Here is an 18913-nt window from a genome sequence, read left to right as displayed (position 1 = left end):
AGCAGCAGGCATGTTCATAATATTGTCCTTTTCAGTTTTGCTCAGAGGCTGCAGCATCACTCCTATCCTGTGCTGTCCTGACCTCCCCTCGCTGCGCTTCCCAGCTCCTTTCATTAATCATTTACTCTCTCCCTCCTCTCTCTTTCTGTCTCCCTCTTCTTCGCTCTCCTTGCTCTTTCTCTTCCTCTCTCCCCACTAGTCCTCTTGTTGCTGCTAATCTTTATTTCTTTATCTTTCTCTCCATCACTACATCTTTATCTCTCTGTTGACTGCTAAATTACCCATCTTTGTCCTTCCCTCGATACTATCGGTGTGTATCATTGCCTTTGCATTTCATAATCCTCCTTTTTTCTGGCTTTTTCTCTTTCAAACTGTGTAGGAGTTTTACTGTACGTCTTTTGTGTGCTTGCAGAAGTGTTTAAAGAACAAACAAAGCATCTACTGTATGACGCTCACAGTGCTTTCAAACAATTAATCCACTCGCACCTAGCTGTCCAACTCTGCTGCACAGTCATTAAAACTATACCTCTGCCTAATGAAAATGCATCAGGGATTAGTCCACTGCAACCTGATTTTCCACGTTAAGTGATTTGACCATGATCCTGTCGCTGTACCTTTTCCCAGACAAGGTGTGTGCATAAATAGCCATGTTCTGAAGATGCTCTTCACTGTATGAAGGCTCCATAATCCCCATGGTTGTTTGGGCTGTTTTTTTCTCTGTTGTTTTCCTGAAGCCCTGCGTATAAGATGAATTATTCAGCATTGTAATGGGTCTATATTTGTCGTTGTTTATCTTGCCTCAGTGCCCCCGCCACCCTCATCGCTGCCCTACCACCATCCTTCTCCCAGCTCTCACTTGTCTGCCTGTCTGTCTGGTGAGCACGGGCCGCTCTACCCGCAGAGGATGCTCCACTTTAATGAATGAAGTGAAGTCATTTAGCAAGGCTCTTAATGGCACGTAAAGCCCCGCTGCTAGGCTTGATTAATCAGGGAAAGTGTTTGGCTGTCACACACAGGGCTGTCCTCAGCAGGGGCAGCAGCTTGATGGCTGCGCTCTCTTTTTATGGCGGGGTCCCTCTCTCTGTTCTCGCCAGAGTCGTCTGGAGCCCAAGCTGCCAACGCTTTCCTCATCCACAGGTGGCGTCCGTTTGATGGCAGGCTTTTGGACGCTTGATTGCAGAGTGAGAGGCCGCTTGGCTTCGCTGTAGACTGGGCGTGATCATGATAATGATAATGTTGATGATCTTACCTCAGAGTCAAAGACAGGTGTCTGTGATTTGTGGCCTGCGGGGTGATATCCTGAGAGGACGGTGTGGTTAGTGGACAAGAATATAAACAAAAAGGAGTGAAACACTGACCAGGTTTTCGTCGCTGCCAGTCTCATCCTGTGATCGCTGTAAAGGGGGTGGATGAAATAACTCTCAAAAACATTTACAGTATCCATAGTCCAGCTATGTAAATGCACATACAGTATGTTTGAGCTCAAAGCAGTGGAGTTTAGCCAATATAGCAGCCAAGCTTATTGCAGATGTGTCATTATCAAAATTTGTGTCAGTCAGTAAGTAAAAAACAATGTAGAGCTGCAGTAGTTAGTTGATTAATTATTAGTTGATCAAAAGAAAATTAGTGGCCAAATATTTTGATAATCGATAAATCGTTTCAGTAATTTTTCAAGCAAAAATGTCAAATATTTGCTGGATCCTGCTTCTTAAATGTCTGGATTTGTTGCTTTCTTTGTCATTTATGATGGTAAATAAAGAGTCTCTGGGTTTTGGACTGTTGGATGGACAAAAGAAGCAATTTAAAGAAGTCGCTTTGGGCTCTAGGAAATTGTAATGAGTATTTTTCACAATTTTTTTGGGATGTTTTATAGATTTAGTCACGGTCAGTGACCTGCAGTTCCAGAACCACATGTGGCTCTTTTGCCCCTCTCTAATGGCTCCCTGTGGCTTTGACAACAATGATATGGAAATGAGTCAGTTATTTAAGAAAAAAAAAAAAGCTTGGCATAATTAATAATAATTGGCAGATTAATCCAAAATAATCATAGTCGCAGCCCTGAGATCATAGTGTCACCATTATATACAGTATTGTTCACCAGAGACTAGAGTCTAACTGATACTGAATTTTGAAGGTTAATGTCAAAACCAATATTTGGGAGAAAAATGTGTGAAATACACCTAAAATGCTGCCTATAAAGCTAAAAAAAAAAAATAATCTGTGTTATGTTCTGTAATGCATGTCAGACAAGATATATACCAATACAGATATACAGTAGTAAGGCCAATATCCAGTAGATAACATCGGTTGGCTGGTATATCGGTCAGGCTCAACCAAAGACCACTGAAAAATTTTCTTTTTTTTAAACGTCCAGCTTAGGCCCATCACAGTATGATTAAGTTAAAAAAATTACAATCAGTTATTCATCATTATCAGAGTTTTGAGACTCTATGGCTCAATAAATCCAGAATTTATTGGGCCACAGAACCATCTGGCTTAAATGATGACTGACCTCTAATAAGGCTGATGCATGTTGCTAAGAGGTCAACTTTATATGACTCAGTTTTGTACTGAGTAGCTGCCTTTGTACCTGCAGTTACTGCTGTCACTGCCTGTATTGCATCAGTCATATATGCTGCAAAATTATGTAACGTGGCAAAGAAAAATGTGTCAAAACTGATGCCAGGAAAACAAGAGGCACAGGAAGAGTCTCACCAACACTGAGTGAAAGACACATGGTGGGATATTTGATTAACAACAACACAAAATACAGGTACAGAATTGAAAATGATGCTGTAACTAAACTTTATGAGCTTTACCAAACTGCAGTTTATTGCAGGTGTAATTTATTGTGAGGCTTTAATGTTATTTCCATGGGAAATTTAAAGGAGTCACTTTATTTCTCCTTATTGCTTTATTATTCTGTAAATGTTCCATTTGGTTGAAGGGAAAATGCTTCAAAGAAACTATAGCTCTCAGTAGATAGTTCACAGTGTCACTTTTACTAACATTATTCTTTACTTTGAACACACACAGCAGAGATTTAAAGCAGCAATTTTAGTCTTTCGTAGTAGGTAAGCATATCCAGGAGATAATTACAGTATTTCAACTTCCTGACTGTGACTTAGTTCAATCTAGGATTACTCCTCCATTGTTATTACCTCTCACACAGAAGAACCTATTGAAATTCATTTATAAAATATAATGAAATCCCGTGCATACTCTGAGGCATGGTATGCTTATGCATCTCTCATTCTGTCTTTTCTGTATGTTGTGTTTTCAGCACAGCGTGGAGTCATTTGCCTTTTCTCTTAGAGAATGGATGAAATCAGGTCTGGTTTAGCTGGGCTGTTTTCGTTGCGGGGTTTTTGTGTTAATTTGCAGAAGGAGGTCACAGCAGGGTGCTTGGCTAACTGAGACAACGCTCAGTGAGGATCCTCAACATTAGAATATGAAAGTTTACAGATCTCACGAGGATTCATCTCGGGGCTCATCCGCTCGCACCCATCACCTCCATCCTCCCCATCTGCCTTTTTTTTTTCTGTCTCTCTAATCCCCCTTCTCCACTCTCTTCTCTTCACCAGAACCTTTCATCTCTCTCTGCTACGCTCCTGTCACCCCATCACTCTCTTTCTCTCATTTTCTCTCTCCTTCTGTAATTTTCCTCCATGGTGCAATTGGAGAGCGGAGTGTGGTTCGCTCGCTGGCTGTTTTTTTTTTTTTGTTATTTTTCTTTCGTTCATTTGTCTGTCCAGTTATCCTGAAATCACTTGTCAAATTTATCAAAACAGACATAGTTGCTGACTTTGAGACTTCAAAAATAGGGAGGATTTTGAAATCAAAGTGGGAGGTCTGTTGGTCCTCCCCTAGAAAAATTGAAGAATGAAAGTAAAAAAAGTACACATATTTTTTTTTGCAAACAGAAGCCAGCAGATGAACTATAACTGACATTTATTATCCTGAAAAAACAGTGGGACCATGGATTTAAGCCTTACCTAATCCAATTTCAAATTTGATTACAGTAACACAGAAAATAAATATTTTACAAAAGTTTTTCTCAGGGTGTATTAGTTAGACTGCTCTTAGAAAACTTTCAGTAAAAATAATAAATAATAAATGAGAATTCTTCTTTCCAGGACATGTTAAATTTGCATTTCTTTCTGTAAAGGAGGACGACACACAGGCGTGAATGTTGTCCTGGTCGCTAGACTTTTAGAGTCGTGGGGCTTATAGATTCTGTACAGTGCCGGAAATTTGTCAGAAATCGGGAGAAATACAGGAGAATTGTGATGCTGGGAGGAAACCAGGAGTGGTCAATGAAAAGCAGGAGTTTTCTTGGGAAAATCACGAGAGTTTAGGAGACTAAAATTCTACTCTGTTCTACTCTTGTTTAATACAGGAAGTGTGTGTATGATGCACTCTACTAAACACGTGTTTGACATGTTCATATTAGACATTACAGGTTAATCCCTGGTTGATATCATCCAAAGACTCTAGTCAGCAAATGTTCTTTCCATAGATTTGCAGAGTTCCGTTTTGTTTCCCTCTTTTGCTCACTCTCAACTCAGGTAGTCAGTTACAGAAATTTTCACTTCATTGTCAATAACTTTTTATAATATTTCCCCCCCTGCTACAAATGTAATTTCACCAGAGCAGCATTGACCCTCATTTAGTTGAGGTTGTGAAGCCCCATTTAGATTGACTACAATATGAGTGTAACACATGCCACTGAAAGATGTATAATAGACCTACAAGGCCACTGCTTTCTTTATTTTTTAGAAAGCAGTGTAGTTCCTGTTGTAAAACCGCCCTCACAGTGTTCATATTTCAGTTGTCTGATAAGATTTTACTTAACAAGATAAGTCACAGAGTTATACTTATATAGATATCTGTCAAAATACATGATGAGGTTCAATGTGCCTGTTATTTAGTAGCAGCAGGTAACTGTTTCACTTAAATTGGACCTGAAGCTGCTATAATGAATACTCGCATAGTAGCAAAGGCTAAAATTATATTTCACATTTATTTGTTGAGGAGAGAGTTTCAGTGAGAGCTGTGCTCTCTCTTTTAGGAACACCCTCATCACATTCACATCTGAAGCTGTCCAGTATGACCACAGTCTGATCTGCCAGCCACTGAGCAGCTGGAGCAGGTGGGGTTAAGGGCCCTTCCTCAATAGCATCTTAGTGGTGGTAATGAGGGAATGGCAAGCACTGCTTTCGCTTTCCCCTCCCAGATTTATCTTGCTGGTAATTAGGATTAAATTGACAGCCTTCATGTCACAAGTTTGCTTCTCTCACTTTTAGACCACCGCCACCCAAAATGACTGTGCCTAATGTGAAGGAGGTCACTCACAGTCACCCACACATAATTATCACCCCACTCTATCACAGTTTTGTCATTGTTTTGTCACCTTCTTTAAAATTGCAACTTGACTATTTTACCGCTCTTATCAGCATAATTTCCAGGTAGTTGTTTTCTGCCCAGTACCAAACAGCAGACAAAGTCAGCAACCAGCTAGTGAAGAAATTGGAGCTAAAGAGTCAGATGTTTCCGAAAGGAGATGGTGGAGAGCAAAACATAGCTAAAAAAGTTACATTCTTCTGATGCCAGAAACAACAAAATGACCAGAATGCATCCCACTTGTTAACCTTGTTATCCTGCTACCATCACCATCAACCTTTTAACATGCCAACTTCATGATTACAGCTTGTTGCACTGTAATGTAATTTGACATCATTAAACTGCACTATGTTTACAGTGTGTGATAATTATACACCAGGTACCAAAAGGGACAAGACAGCTTACTCTGACCACATTGCTCTCTAACTGCATCACTTCCTGTGAGCAGAGACTATTTCCTGTCGCTGCTCCCACCCAACATTTATTTAGGCAAAGAAAGAACATTCATAAAATCTTACTTAAATGGCTGTAAAATGCTTCTGTCTCTATTTATGGTTCTTTTTGACATAAAAATCTCCAGGTGAAGCTTTAACAGAAAATATATGCAGCTACAGAAGAAAAAATGCTGTAATACAGTATTGCTGGTGTGTTGAAATTGTTGTATATCTGCAGGGCTCGACAATAAGGAACGCCTGCTTACCTGGAGCAACATGCCATTTAACTTTACTTTATGAAGAGAAAAGAAGTGAAAGTAAAAAAAAACATTAACTTTGAACACTGATCTTCTTAAGAGGCGACTTGTGCATCACTAATGTGGATATCATGTTTACAGGCAAGAATTTATTTAGTATTTTATGGCTTCTCTTTTCACATACTTAACATCTAATTAGATTTTCCTGGTCAAAGATGTGTTGTTAGGCTGTGTCAGCATAGTAGCAAGTCTTGTAAATACGTCAATTAACATGCCGATTCAGATCAGAAGTATAATCATTTTTCCATTTCATCTTTAACAAGGGTGAAATAATCTGGAGCTAATCTATAACAGGCAAATCCAATCACTGAAGCCATTGTCTGTTGTGAGTTGAGGCTGTGCCAGACTTTGATCGCCACAGCGGTAAATTGATTAGCAGTGATCTACCGGTCGCCCCTAAATGCTGATCTTGGAGAATCGGTTCATGCCGTAAGCTGAGGTTGTGGTTGAGCTGCGAGCTGCTCTCTTGCTGCTGTCCTTTCAGTAACAAGGCAACACTGTTTCTGCCTGCTGCCTTCATTAAGATTAGCTCGGTCTCTGACTGTTCGAGCTCGCTGCCTGTGCTGTGCCGTCTTGTGCAGATTTACATGAGCAGTCTGGATCGGGGGTCTCTTGCAAATATGAATTTGATTAAAATGTGATTCACAGATGATAAAACCACTCGAATTTGAAAGAGAAAAGGGTCAGGTGTGGATCTTCAACTTTCCCCCTCTCTGACCCACCCCCTTCCACTTCTACCCACTCAGCACCTCTACCTCACACAACACACACACACACACACACACACACACACACACACACACACACACACACACACACACACACACACACACCGTGTAGCACATACAAAGTAAAGTGGGAGGCACCTGATCTCTTCAATCATCCTGGTAGCACTTGTGATTAATGTAAAGTGGTTTTTATTTACAACACAAATTGCCCGGGCAGACAGGTAGGAAGTAAAAAATGTCTCCAATTTTCTGAGGTTTGTCCGACAGCAGCAAGGGCAAAGAGCTTTAATGTGAAGGGACTAATACATTCTTGGCAATAAAAATGCTAAGTAGAACCATAAAGGATTCTTTGGGTTTTCCCTACAGGAGAACCCTTTTTGGTTCTTCCTTGAACCTTTCATAAAGGTTCCACTTTGAACCCTTTCAGGGGTTTTTACCTAGAACCTTGACTTCCAGGAACCTTTTTATATTCCAAGGGTTCTATCTGGAACATCTAAAAGGGGTTCAACTGAAAACCTTTTATATTCCAAGGGTGTTTTTTTAGAATATACTACGAGAGTTCTACTGAGAACTGGTTTTATCTAGAACATAAGCAGGGGTCTCTACCGAGAACTCTTTTATATTCCAAGGATTTTATCTAGACCTCACCCAGCATGTTCTACTAAGAACCCTTTCATATTATGGCACAAAGAACCTTTACTGAAAGATTTCTTCAACAATTTCAACATACCTTATAGAACTCTTTTCTTAAAAGGAGTTCTTGCTGGAAAAGGCTTCCTAACGGAACCTTTAGTCTTACAAATATTCCTTGACAACCCATTTATTCAAATAAGGGTTCTTCAGAAGCAAATGGTTCTGGGTAGAACCTCAGCCCTTCAGGAAGAACCCTTATGGAACCCTTATTTCTAAGAGTGTATGAAGTCAAAAGCATTATAAATGCATTGGCTGCTTCGGTTTAAGCACTTTTACCTCAAATCCTAATGCAGAGATTATTTAAAGTGACAGTTTATTTAATGACAGGAGAGTCTTTGTAATGCTTTCACTTTATTGTGTGAAATTTAGAGGATTCTTAACCTTGAACAGTCCCCCGGCCTCTAATCCTCACCCCTTATCTCCACTCAGTATTTTGACTCTGTCAGTCAGTTGAGCTTCACATAGTTGGGTGCCTTTTTTTTCATTTTCTTTCTCCTTTTTTTTTTTTTTTATCAGCGGGAGGCTCAGCTGAACAAGTGGTAACTGCACAATGAGAGAGAGACATGAGGGGGTTTCGTGTTTTCAAAGCCTATCACTCGTCTTTGAGGAAATTAGTAGTTTTGAGTTAAAGTTCAATAGATACTGAGTGCTAACAAAGTGCCATCTTCTACCGCTTTGCTGTCTGCTTATCAGCCATGTTTCAACTCCGGTTCTGTTGGTGTGCCTTTAATAAATAAGAGATTGAATGCAGAGACGGGAGGGGTTTGAGCCTGATTTATGAGCATATTTTTGAAAGCGTCACTGCATTTAAACTGTTATAGGACCCTTACTATTTCTGCCTTTAATATTAAAGAGATAGTTTTGATTATTTGAAGTGGGGTGGGATGAGGTATTTATTGGTAGTCAGTGTTTTACCTGTAGATGGCAGTCATCATGTCCACACTTTGGACAAGCAGAGGATTCCCAGTGTAGGAAGCTAAGGAATAGGGCTGCTCCCTAAAAGTCGAAGATTTTAATCATCAGTCGGCGACCCCTCAGTCGATTCTTCCAGTCGAGCATTTGGTTTTTCTCCATTTGTCAATCAGTGTGCATTACAGTAACAGGATAAAACAGATAGAAATTTACAAAAGTGCACACGAATAACATTTCAATTCATAATTTTAAATAAGGTGAATTATTAGCAATTTTTATATTGGCTGCTGCTGCTGCAAAAAAAATACTGACAACGTGCTGATGGTTAACTAATGCATCATCGTACATAGCAATGCAACAGCATGACAGCCTGTAAACTTTCTCTCAAAAAGTCTCAAAATCACCACAAAATGTGATGGAAGCTGAGAAGCGTGGTAGAAACAGACACACTCACATCCACTTCACCAGAGTGCACCACAGCACACAAGGCAGGTGATGCCTGCTTGTTTGCTTGTTCTTGTTTTTTGCTACTGACAGGCTCACTGTGATTCTGAGCGTCTGACAACAAGATGGAAAGGATTGCTACAGTGAGAGTAAGATACAAGAGTAAGACACATTTTGTGTAACCAGAAACAGCTGTTTTATTGGTTTTGCCAAACAAGTCTTACTCCCTTTGAAAAACTAATTTCAACATCATCATCATCAACTTCATTCAGATTCAACAGAAACAAAATACAACTCACCAAAAATGCCTTGGTTCATCTTCCCACTGTTCCAGCAATAACCAATTCTGATTTGGTTGAAATAAATCCTTAATTCACAGCGTGAAGGAGCACAGAGCGTGCAGGGCAAGTGATGCAGGACAGCTGTTGCTGGGGAGAGAGGCTCCGCAGTGCTCTCAGATTTAAGAATTCAACTATAGGAGGAAGGATGCACGCTTTTACATTCTATGACTGTGTGAAAATCTGATGTTTTCACATCACAGATGACTGAGAAAGGCATTAAAATGCAAGTCTTGCTGCTAAAACATAATCATGTAGGCTGACAGCATAATTTAATGTGGTGCACATAATTGAAAAAAAAGAATGAATTGTTGAATATCCGTAGTGTAAAGCTAAATCTGATTAGCCTGAAAACGTTCACAGTCATTGACGGCACTGCTATGCTAATGTACTGCTGTTGACAGGGTCAGCAGCAAAATGTATTCTCGCCACCTCAACAAGGACCACTGAAACAACACAGACAAACTTCAGTGTATTAAAAGGTTAGTTTGGATTGAATGAAGTCACTTAAGCAAACTAACACATTGAGACAGCGGTAGACCAGCAGCTCCCATGTTCTGTGAGGTAAAATGATTGATTTTACCCATAGAGTCTTGTTGGTTTGAAGACAGTGCATTTCTATCAGATTCCTATCAGAAAAGGCTGTCTGGAAACAAGACAAAGCAGTGAAATTATTCTAAATATAGTGGGCACTTAAGCTAATATTGATTTTTGTAGGTGGGTAAAATACATTTTGTTGCTGACTTTGTCCACAGCAGCACATTGCTTTTAGCCTCCTACACCAGTGCTTCTCTCTGCTTCTCCAAACTGGAGGCATGTCGACCTCCATCATAGTTGATACACTTACTATCAATAAAACCACATCACCGCTTCAGATAATCTGAACTATCCCTTTAACTCCAAAACTTGTGACACCCTGCTCACCTCTGTTGCCCAATATTTCTCTTTGTTTCATGCGATCACCTTTCTCCTCACTGCTGCCCTCATCCTTCCAGCTTTCCAGTGTTTCCCCACTTTGTTCAACCTTTTCTCTAGATCAAGGCCAGAGGTCACATCTTACAGCTCCTGTGAAATCAATCACAGGTTAAATCTTTCAGTCTTCCTCAGAGGCAGCTACTAAGTGAAGCTGTGTTTTTGTGTGGTAATAGATAGCTGACTGGAAACAGGCCAGTGCATGCTGAGGACAAGCTTTTTATTCCTTAATTTACACGATGCATTTAGTCATGCAGTCCATCAGGCTTGTCATCATCGCTGTGAATGTATTCACTGCAGATACATGAGATCTTTCAGGATTAATAAACAGCTCTACACTGACGCTGCTGTGGCTGATGCCGGGGTTCACAGGGGAGAGTGACAGATTTCGACAGGTTGACAGGAAAACGATGCAGAACAGAGCGACGGAACAAGTTTGTTCCTAGAAATGTTCAGAGTTGTACAGTGCAGTGGAAAAAATGGGCGCATCTTTTATTCATGTTGAGTTGTCGAGGTGTCAAGAGTTTTGTCAAGCCTCTCACTGTTCCGTTAACCTTGTCCCTGTGAAACGTTCTGTCTCTATCTCTTTGGTTAAACATTGCTGCCGGGCCACGGGGGGAGCGAAGAGAGCAAGGGATGGAAAGAAAGAGGGAAGGATAGAGAGGAAGAGGTTCCGCTGCTCCCCTTCATCCTTTCATCATTAAACAAACATGGCCTCTCACCCAAAAGAGAGCAAAGAAGAAAGCAGCGCCATCAAGACAGAAAAGGCAGAGAGGGAGGAGAAGGAGGAGGAGGAGGGAAGACTGAGGATGAAAGTGATGAAGAAGAGAGATGGAAATGGAGGAGGGGGGGTGAGGAGACAGAGTACCTGTGTGCAGAGCAGAAAGGTGTGCAGTCCATCATCTTCAGACAGGCAGACAGGGCTGTCTGGGGAGTTTATTTTTACCTCAATATAAGAGGAGTCTGGATCAGCTACAGCAGGCTGGGAGCACCTTTCTGTGGGGGGTTCGAGGACAGCTGCTTTCCCAGTGTGACCGTCTTTTACATCTGATGATACACAGTCATACACATGTACACACAAACAAACACAAACACAACAAGCTCCAGGTCAAGGCTCATGCTGCATCATGTGTCATTTACTTTATGTTGTACCTGCTGAAAGGATTTGTCAAATAGCAGAAAATAAGTTTTCCGTTTTTCAGGTATAAATGCCAAACATACATGAAATACCGATTCTTAAATGTCAATGTTTGATTCTTTTCTTTGTCATATAGAAAACCTTGCTTCTTTGGGTTTTGAACTATTGGTCAGACAAAACATGTAACTTTATTGTCTCACCACAGTATGATCATTTTTCACTCGTTTTTTATTTATTAATTGACAAAATCATTGACAGATTAAATAGTGATGAAAATAATTGTTAGCTGAAGCACTATTTGACTAAATTTTACCAGTTTCTAAGGTAGTACACTTGAGGTTTTGATACACTTATATGCCAACTACATATACAGTATATCTCTAGAATATGAAATGGCAGCACCTTTTACCAGCTTTCCTGGTTTGACCATGTTTCACACCCGATGATACACATCAGACAAACACACACAGACACAACAAGCTCCAGGTCAAAGCTTGTGCTGTATCATGCACCATCTTCTGTATGTTGTAGACATATGTGTATGTGTAGACATATAGCCAAAAAGTTTTTTCAAATAATCAACATTTCACCCCTCATTCTGCACCATGTGCCATGTATTGCATATTGTACTTGGCTGAAAGTATTTGTCAAATAATCAATTTGTCAATTAACAGAAAATAAATCTGCAAGTATTTTGGTAATCAACGTGTTTCAAGCATAAATGCCAAACATGCATTAATTACAACTTCTCAAATGTCAGAATTAGATTATTTTCTTTCTTATAAATTAGTAAACTTCTACTAACAACTTCAACAGTGTCTAATAATGTTAAGTCAATTAAAATTTCAGTTTCAGTAATCAAAATTGAAGGCAGAACCAGCGATCCTCCCAATAATTGTTCACTAATATCATTTCACTTACATGCATTGAATGCAAACCGCCATGAAAGCACATAAGAAATGTGTCCTGGCTCCTAAACAGCCTGTCATATCCCTTGAAAATGGAGCGTGATACAAGTGACACAACAGACAGTCATTTAACTGGTGCGTTGTTGAGTTGCATCATCGACATGTCACACAGAAACAGCGTGGAGTAAGAAAATGAGTACAGACACTGAGGAAATTGTTAATATAAATGACAGATCAGCTTGCGAGCTTGGTACTATTTTTTTTAAAGTATATTATGTCTATTATATGTGTGCCCTGATAAATAAAGTGATTAAATTCAAGGTAAGGTAGTTGAATCTTTTTTTCTCCCTGTCTTTATTAAAACAAGGTGATTAAAAATGATCACTTTTTTAAATCACCATTTTGTCACTTAAAAAAGTTGGTCCCAGTTGAAGCCCTGTATGGCCAAATTTGACCAACAGTTTACTAATTTAACATACTTGGTGGTGTTCTAACTATGTCTAAATACATATAGAGTACATCTCCGGATTATGAAAACACTTAGGCAGCACCTTAGGAATCCCACCAATCAGCCTCTAACCTGGTTAATATTGATTTTAGAGGAAATGTGAGGATCAAGCACAAATGTACCTGCTCATTCCCCCGTTTGTTAAATTTATCTCATTATTCCTGTACAGTGACTCTATGTCATTACACCAGACTGCTGTCCAAACCTACAGGGTGCCGTCAAGAGTCAGTGTGATCTGCTATTGATCTCCTGCGGATCAATGTTTATCTTGTATTTATAGACCCAGTAGATCATCACCCCCCCTCTTCTCTGAGTTGCTGTTAGCACCAGCACAGACACACTGGGAGGAGAATTGATTAACAAATCAAGCCTGTAATTAATTCTTACTGTGATCAAAGCCATGGGAGGAAGTGTGCAGAGAGCCCGAGGGACGAAGTGAGGTGTTTTACAGTACAGTTCCACCAGGCCTACTCACTTATTACCATGCTGTTTGTTCTTCAAACAGGTAGTTTTTAGATTTTGCATAATGCCAGGTGAATTTCAAATGTCTTAAAAGGTTGCCCTGGCTGTTTGGCATTCAGGAGATGATTAGTGTCTCCTGAGCTGGTGTGTGTCTTTCTGTTTCTCATGAGATTTGTAACGGACTGTGACGCCCTCACACATCACTGCACATTGCATCCTGGAGCTGCTTGGCAATTTGTATCCATGCGTAGGCTCCTTCATCTTTATTTTTAGTTGATCCTGGGAGAAACTCCCTCTTAAATATGGATTTATCTTAAATGTGGAGTAGGAAGTATAATTGTCTCAGGTCCCAAAGCAGCTGTTTTCTGGCTCCGAAGTTAGACAGCTGCTTTGGAAAACATTTACGAGAAAGACTTGAAACCCATAAAAGTGTAAACTTAAGGACATGTAAGTTGAATCTTCTGCTGCTCATCTGCTCGCATCCACTTCTCTATAATTGCTCCCTATAATGTCCCATTTTCTGACATTTTTATCCCTACCTAAGCCTGTAGAACGTCATGCGATGGGTCGTGTGTGTGCGTGTTTATTTTGTCTGCAGCCAGTCTCAAATACTACTGGACCAGCAGTCTAACATTTATTGTGCACATTTATGACTGTATGCTGAAGGACCTTTGTTGGATGCAAAGATTCAGAATTTTTTCTGCTGTAAATCAGCTGTAACTTGCTTAAATCTGAACTGATCTTTCTGAAATTTGGTCAGTGGTTATACAACAAAACTAAATTTGGTTAATGGTGGTGATCTAAGTGGCTTTATGCCAAAACATCTGACAACATCAAGTGTAAATTATTTAGAAATCTTAGATTTTGTGAGTTTCTCTAAAAACTGTATAAATACTGATGTGTAAATAGAGAAGTCTGGACTTATTGTCCTGTTTATTGTCATCTCGTGTGTGTGTGTGCATGTGTATGAGCAGTGGACCTGGAGCTTATCAGGCATACTACTGGACCCATCAGCCTAATGTTTTTTCATGCACATCCACAACTGTATGCTAAAGGACCTCTGTGATTCACAATTTTTGAAAAAACCTTTGAAAAACTCGGCTACAGTACCATTGCACTATTCTATGTATATCGGAAGGAAAACTGAGACTACACTGTAGGAAAATGCTTTATTAAAAACATACACCCTATTAGTACATACACCCTACACAATACTGCACAAAAAAACTTTTCCAGAACTATGCAAATCTTTGCTAGTTGCATCTGGCACTTGAGGTGATATTGCAGTAGGTGCTGCACCATCAGCTGCCTGGTGGAGATCTACACTGAGTGCACTAACCTGTATTTACTCACCTAACATCTACAGTTGATTGTTTGGATCTTGATGGGCAAACTGACTCATTTCCTCCTGTTGTGTTCTTTCTTTTTCGGTGCAGGTTAGCTCTGTATGTGTACGAGTACCTGCTGCATGTAGGAGCACAGAAGTCAGCACAGACCTTTCTCTCAGAGGTAAGTCACAAAAATGCTGTATGTGTTTATATGTGTGTGTGTGTGTGTGTGTGTGTCGGAGAGCACAGCTCATGTACTTTATGTGTCCACTCTGAAGGGTCATCTGACCCTCAGTCAGTGTGTCCAGTAAGTGTAGAAGCTAATTGAATTAGCCTGGACTCACAGTGCTGAGCCAACAGGTCGGCAGCAGCAGACGGGCTTTTTAACATTAGTGTTGCATTTACTGGGACTGGAGCCGGAGCACGGGGAGAGTTATGGCCCTCAGCCTGGAGCTGACGTCTTCGACTGACATCATTCTCTGATCCGCTCAGCAGCTCCATCTCAGTCGATCTCTTTCAATCTCTTTCAATTCTTGTCTTTTTCTGAGTCTTGCACTTTCTCCTCTTTGTGATCTATCTCTCTCCACTGCTCCTCCTGCGAGGCGAGCCAGTCCTCGCTTTAATTCTGCAGAGGTAAAAAGGTGATGGGGTGAAAATGAGGTCAGCTGATTGTGGTGCTTCGCTGTAAATGACGGTAAATTACAATGTAGAAGACAGTGGCTGGAGGCTTGTTGTACATCGGCCAGAGGAAGAGGAGAACAAAAGAGAGGGGGATGGAAAAGGTTACATCATCAGCTGGCACCAATTCTCATCACTCTGACTTAGTGTGTGCATACACACACACACACACACACACACACACACACACACACACACACACACACACACCTACCTCTGTCTCCCTGACACCCTTTCCTCCCTGCCATATCACTTGCTCTCTCTTCCGCAGATGTGGGAGATGAAAAGGATAGGCGGTGTCATATTCAAGTATGGGAACGCATTAGCTAAGAGTGCAACAAGTATAAACACAGCCACTTGTATACAATACACATGGGCGTGCATGCATGGGAGCACACACACACACACACACACACACACACACACGAGGTAAACATTACACCATAATGTTGCTCTTGCTGGAATAGTGGGGTGGAGTAAAACATGGCTTTAAAGGCCTGTTATCCACTTTTTACCATCCACATCTGTTAACAGTGTATCCTCAGGCTCAGGAAACAAGAGCCCAGGAAGACGAGTCACGAATCAGACCCGAATACCTAAACGTAGATAGCAAATCAAAGACAGACAGCTCAGAAGAACAGGAAAGAAGAAACCATGCAACCCTGTCAAACTAAACTGATGGCTCAAACAATAATAATAATATATATCTTAAAGGAACAGTTCACCCCAAAATTAAAAATACACACTTTTCCTATTACCTGAAGCACTATTGATCCACTACTTTTGGTGTGAGTAGCAGAGAATTGTAGATATCTGCCTTCCTCTGAGTGGAACTAGATGGAACTTGTCAGCTGGTGCTGAAAGTGCCAAAAAGTACATTTTAAAAACTCAACAGCAAGTTTTTTTTTTCCCCAGAGATAATAACTCAGATAGTCAAAATAATCACAGACCTTGTTGTGAGCAATTTAATGTAGGAACTCCTCTCTGTCTACCAAACTACACCTACCAACCATTATCACTGTGTGAGAGGAAGCATGCATCTACTCATTGAGGAGAGGCTTGTGTTTGTGACAGCGTGGGATGGCTGAGGTTTAACAGCTTAATTTACATAATGAAACTGTTTTGTAACTAGCTGCAGATTGCAAATTGCATGCAACATAATTTCTGTGCAACTTATTCAAAAACAATTGAAATTTCATGGAATATGATTTAACAGCTAATTTCGCTAAAATTAGGTGGTTAGATTGGTAATTTTTAATAATAATAAGTGCTTTCTCGCTAGATTATATCAAGTGGTAAGTGTCATTCTAACTACATTTGCAGCTTTCTGTCTTTGTGTCTTATTTTGTATAATTTTCTCACTGGATAATATCAATTCTGTTGGCACTGGCTGGCTACTTTGTTTTATAATGGCTGCCCCAGAGACTAGAAAAAGAGCTGTGTAGAGATACTCGCAGCCTCCTGGCTGCTCAAAAGACCAATCGATCATTTCACACTATATTCCAGGAGCTTGATCCAGTGAGCCTCTGTTGCCACCTTCAGATATTAGTATGAAATTGTAGCTTGATATATGATCGAATTTTAATCGCAGCGCTGATTCTAATTAAAACTTTACATTAAAGCATATAGCAAAGCTAGCAGCAATGCTAGTCAAGTAGACACTTTCTTTGGCTCATGTTTGTGCACTGACAATGTGACCAACCTTGCATCAAGTCTATGAGGATAATCTCCTGAAGTGTCACAGAGACCATCTTCTGTTTTATAATTATGTCCATTTTGGTTATAAAACGCTGTTGTTGAGTTGAAATAAATTAAAAAATAAGTTGGAGTGATACTGTGTCATAGTTTGATCTCACCATCTGACATGTTATCAGCATTTTGTTTGACTAGTTTCACAACATTGAGTTTTGCAGCTGTTGCTGCTGAATTTCAGACAAGTTTCAAGTGTTTGGCAGAGGGCTTTACACCTTGCAACTCAATTTCAACTTAGTATCACCTAAGTTTCAACAAACAAAGTTGCAGCACAGTTTCACCGTGTAAGGACAGCCTTAGCATCATTGAGCCAGCTAGCATGGTGATACAGTTGGGAAAGTTACTTTGGTAGAAAGAAAGTAGTTCCTACATGACACTGCTTACAACAAGGTCTGTGGATTATCTTGAGTAACTGGGTCATGATTTCTGGCGAGAGATGGTGGTGTTGGGTTTTTATTTTATTTTATTTTATTTTTTTTTAACCTTTAAATTTTGTTTAAAAGTAGTCTTTGGCGCTTTGAGCACCACAAGCAGAGTACCGCTTAGTGTCATTATGTTTGAGAGAGGGCAGACATCTCTACAGCTAATATCTCCAAAATTTGGGGGCTCACACCAAAATAATCTAGATGGATAAATATGAAAAAATGTGTATTTCTGATTTTGAGGTGAAATGACCTCGTAAAATCAGGACACCAAGAATAAAAAGGTAAAACATGTATTTGTATTGGTAGAAAGGAAACTAGACTAGAAAGGTAGATTTCCCAAATCTCCGTCCTCCTCGGTGCAGTGAGAGCAGTCCCTGCAACACACAGCCCACATCTGCCAGTAATCACGCTAAAGGGATCTCGCTGTAGCATGGTGAAGGTAAATGAATGAACCTCCCGGGAGTGCAGACCACAAGAAGACAGGATATGCGGGCACAGTTGACGCTATTTTCTTCTACGCTTTCCAGATGAAGGGGGAATAAAAGAGCACGCTAAAAAGTGTCCTGACCTGAACTGTCTGCTCTGCAGTCGTGTTTGGACTGAGCTACAGCCAATTAAACGTGAGAAATGAGGGATGTCATGCCCATTCTGCATCTTTTGTACCATTTTAGCAATTATGAGGGAGTAAATCCCTCTCTGTCATGGTGTGTATGGAAATTGTTGGCTGCCTACAATGTTTCAAGTTAGCTGATGTCTTTACTAGAACTGCTAACAGAGACTGAAAGCATGTGGGATAAACAATGAGAGGCAGTTCCTGAGTCCTGACCTCCCAAAAAAACTTCAAAGCAAGACATTCCTTCTAAAAGTCAGCGTGTCTGATGTGCAGCTGAGGTCAGGACGGTCTGATTGAAAGTGCAGTGATTCAGTTGTTCCTGTTATTTTAGCGCTTGTTCACGCTGCAAGCAGAGCAGGTGGTACAATAGTCTTATTCTTTCACCCATACGAAACATTTCAGTGAAGGAAATTAAAAAGATGATGGTGAGATCGCTTGAAAAGTTAGAAAGAGTGATGTAAGTGTGTTTATGGAGAGGAGAGGCAGACTAAACAATAGCGTCATAGTCTGATAGGAGAAGCCTAACTGCTGCCCACAGCTGCTGCTCACACTGTAATATACTTGTGTGTGTGTGTGAGTGTGTGTCTTTGTATGTATCTGCACAATAGCCGACATTGTGTGCAAACATAAATCGTCCCTGTTGGGGCTGACGTCAGCACTGATGTTAGTCACTAACCTTCAGTGAGGTGTTGAGATGTCAAAACGCTTCAACTGAAGTGTTAGATGGTGTCTGAAATCCTCTTCCTCCGCACAAGGGCTGAACAATTAATCAAAATTTTATCGATACCACAATATGGCCTACTGTGGTTCTAAAATTGCAGGAGGCCAATAAATCCTAGTAAGTCCTACCCACTGGATTT

The 18913-nt window shown here is 40.4% G+C and overlaps 1 protein-coding gene across 1 annotated transcript in view; it reads left to right on the top strand.

Moving 5' to 3' along the window:
- ssbp2a (single stranded DNA binding protein 2a) overlaps nt 1–18913 on the top strand; it is an 84121-nt gene that overhangs the window by 25632 nt on the left and 39576 nt on the right. Inside the window, exon 2 of the mRNA XM_084728999.1 lies at nt 14694–14766. Within this exon, the coding sequence (XP_084585125.1) occupies nt 14694–14766 (73 nt within the window). The remainder of the gene's footprint in view (nt 1–14693; nt 14767–18913) is intronic.

This window comes from Lutjanus erythropterus, chromosome 10 (genome assembly GCF_056507025.1).
Source record: "Lutjanus erythropterus isolate fLutEry1 chromosome 10, fLutEry1.hap2, whole genome shotgun sequence".
NCBI lineage: Eukaryota > Metazoa > Chordata > Actinopteri > Lutjaniformes > Lutjanidae > Lutjanus > Lutjanus erythropterus.
Note: the sequence above shows the minus strand (reverse complement) of the source record. Positions and strands in the feature narration are given on the sequence as shown.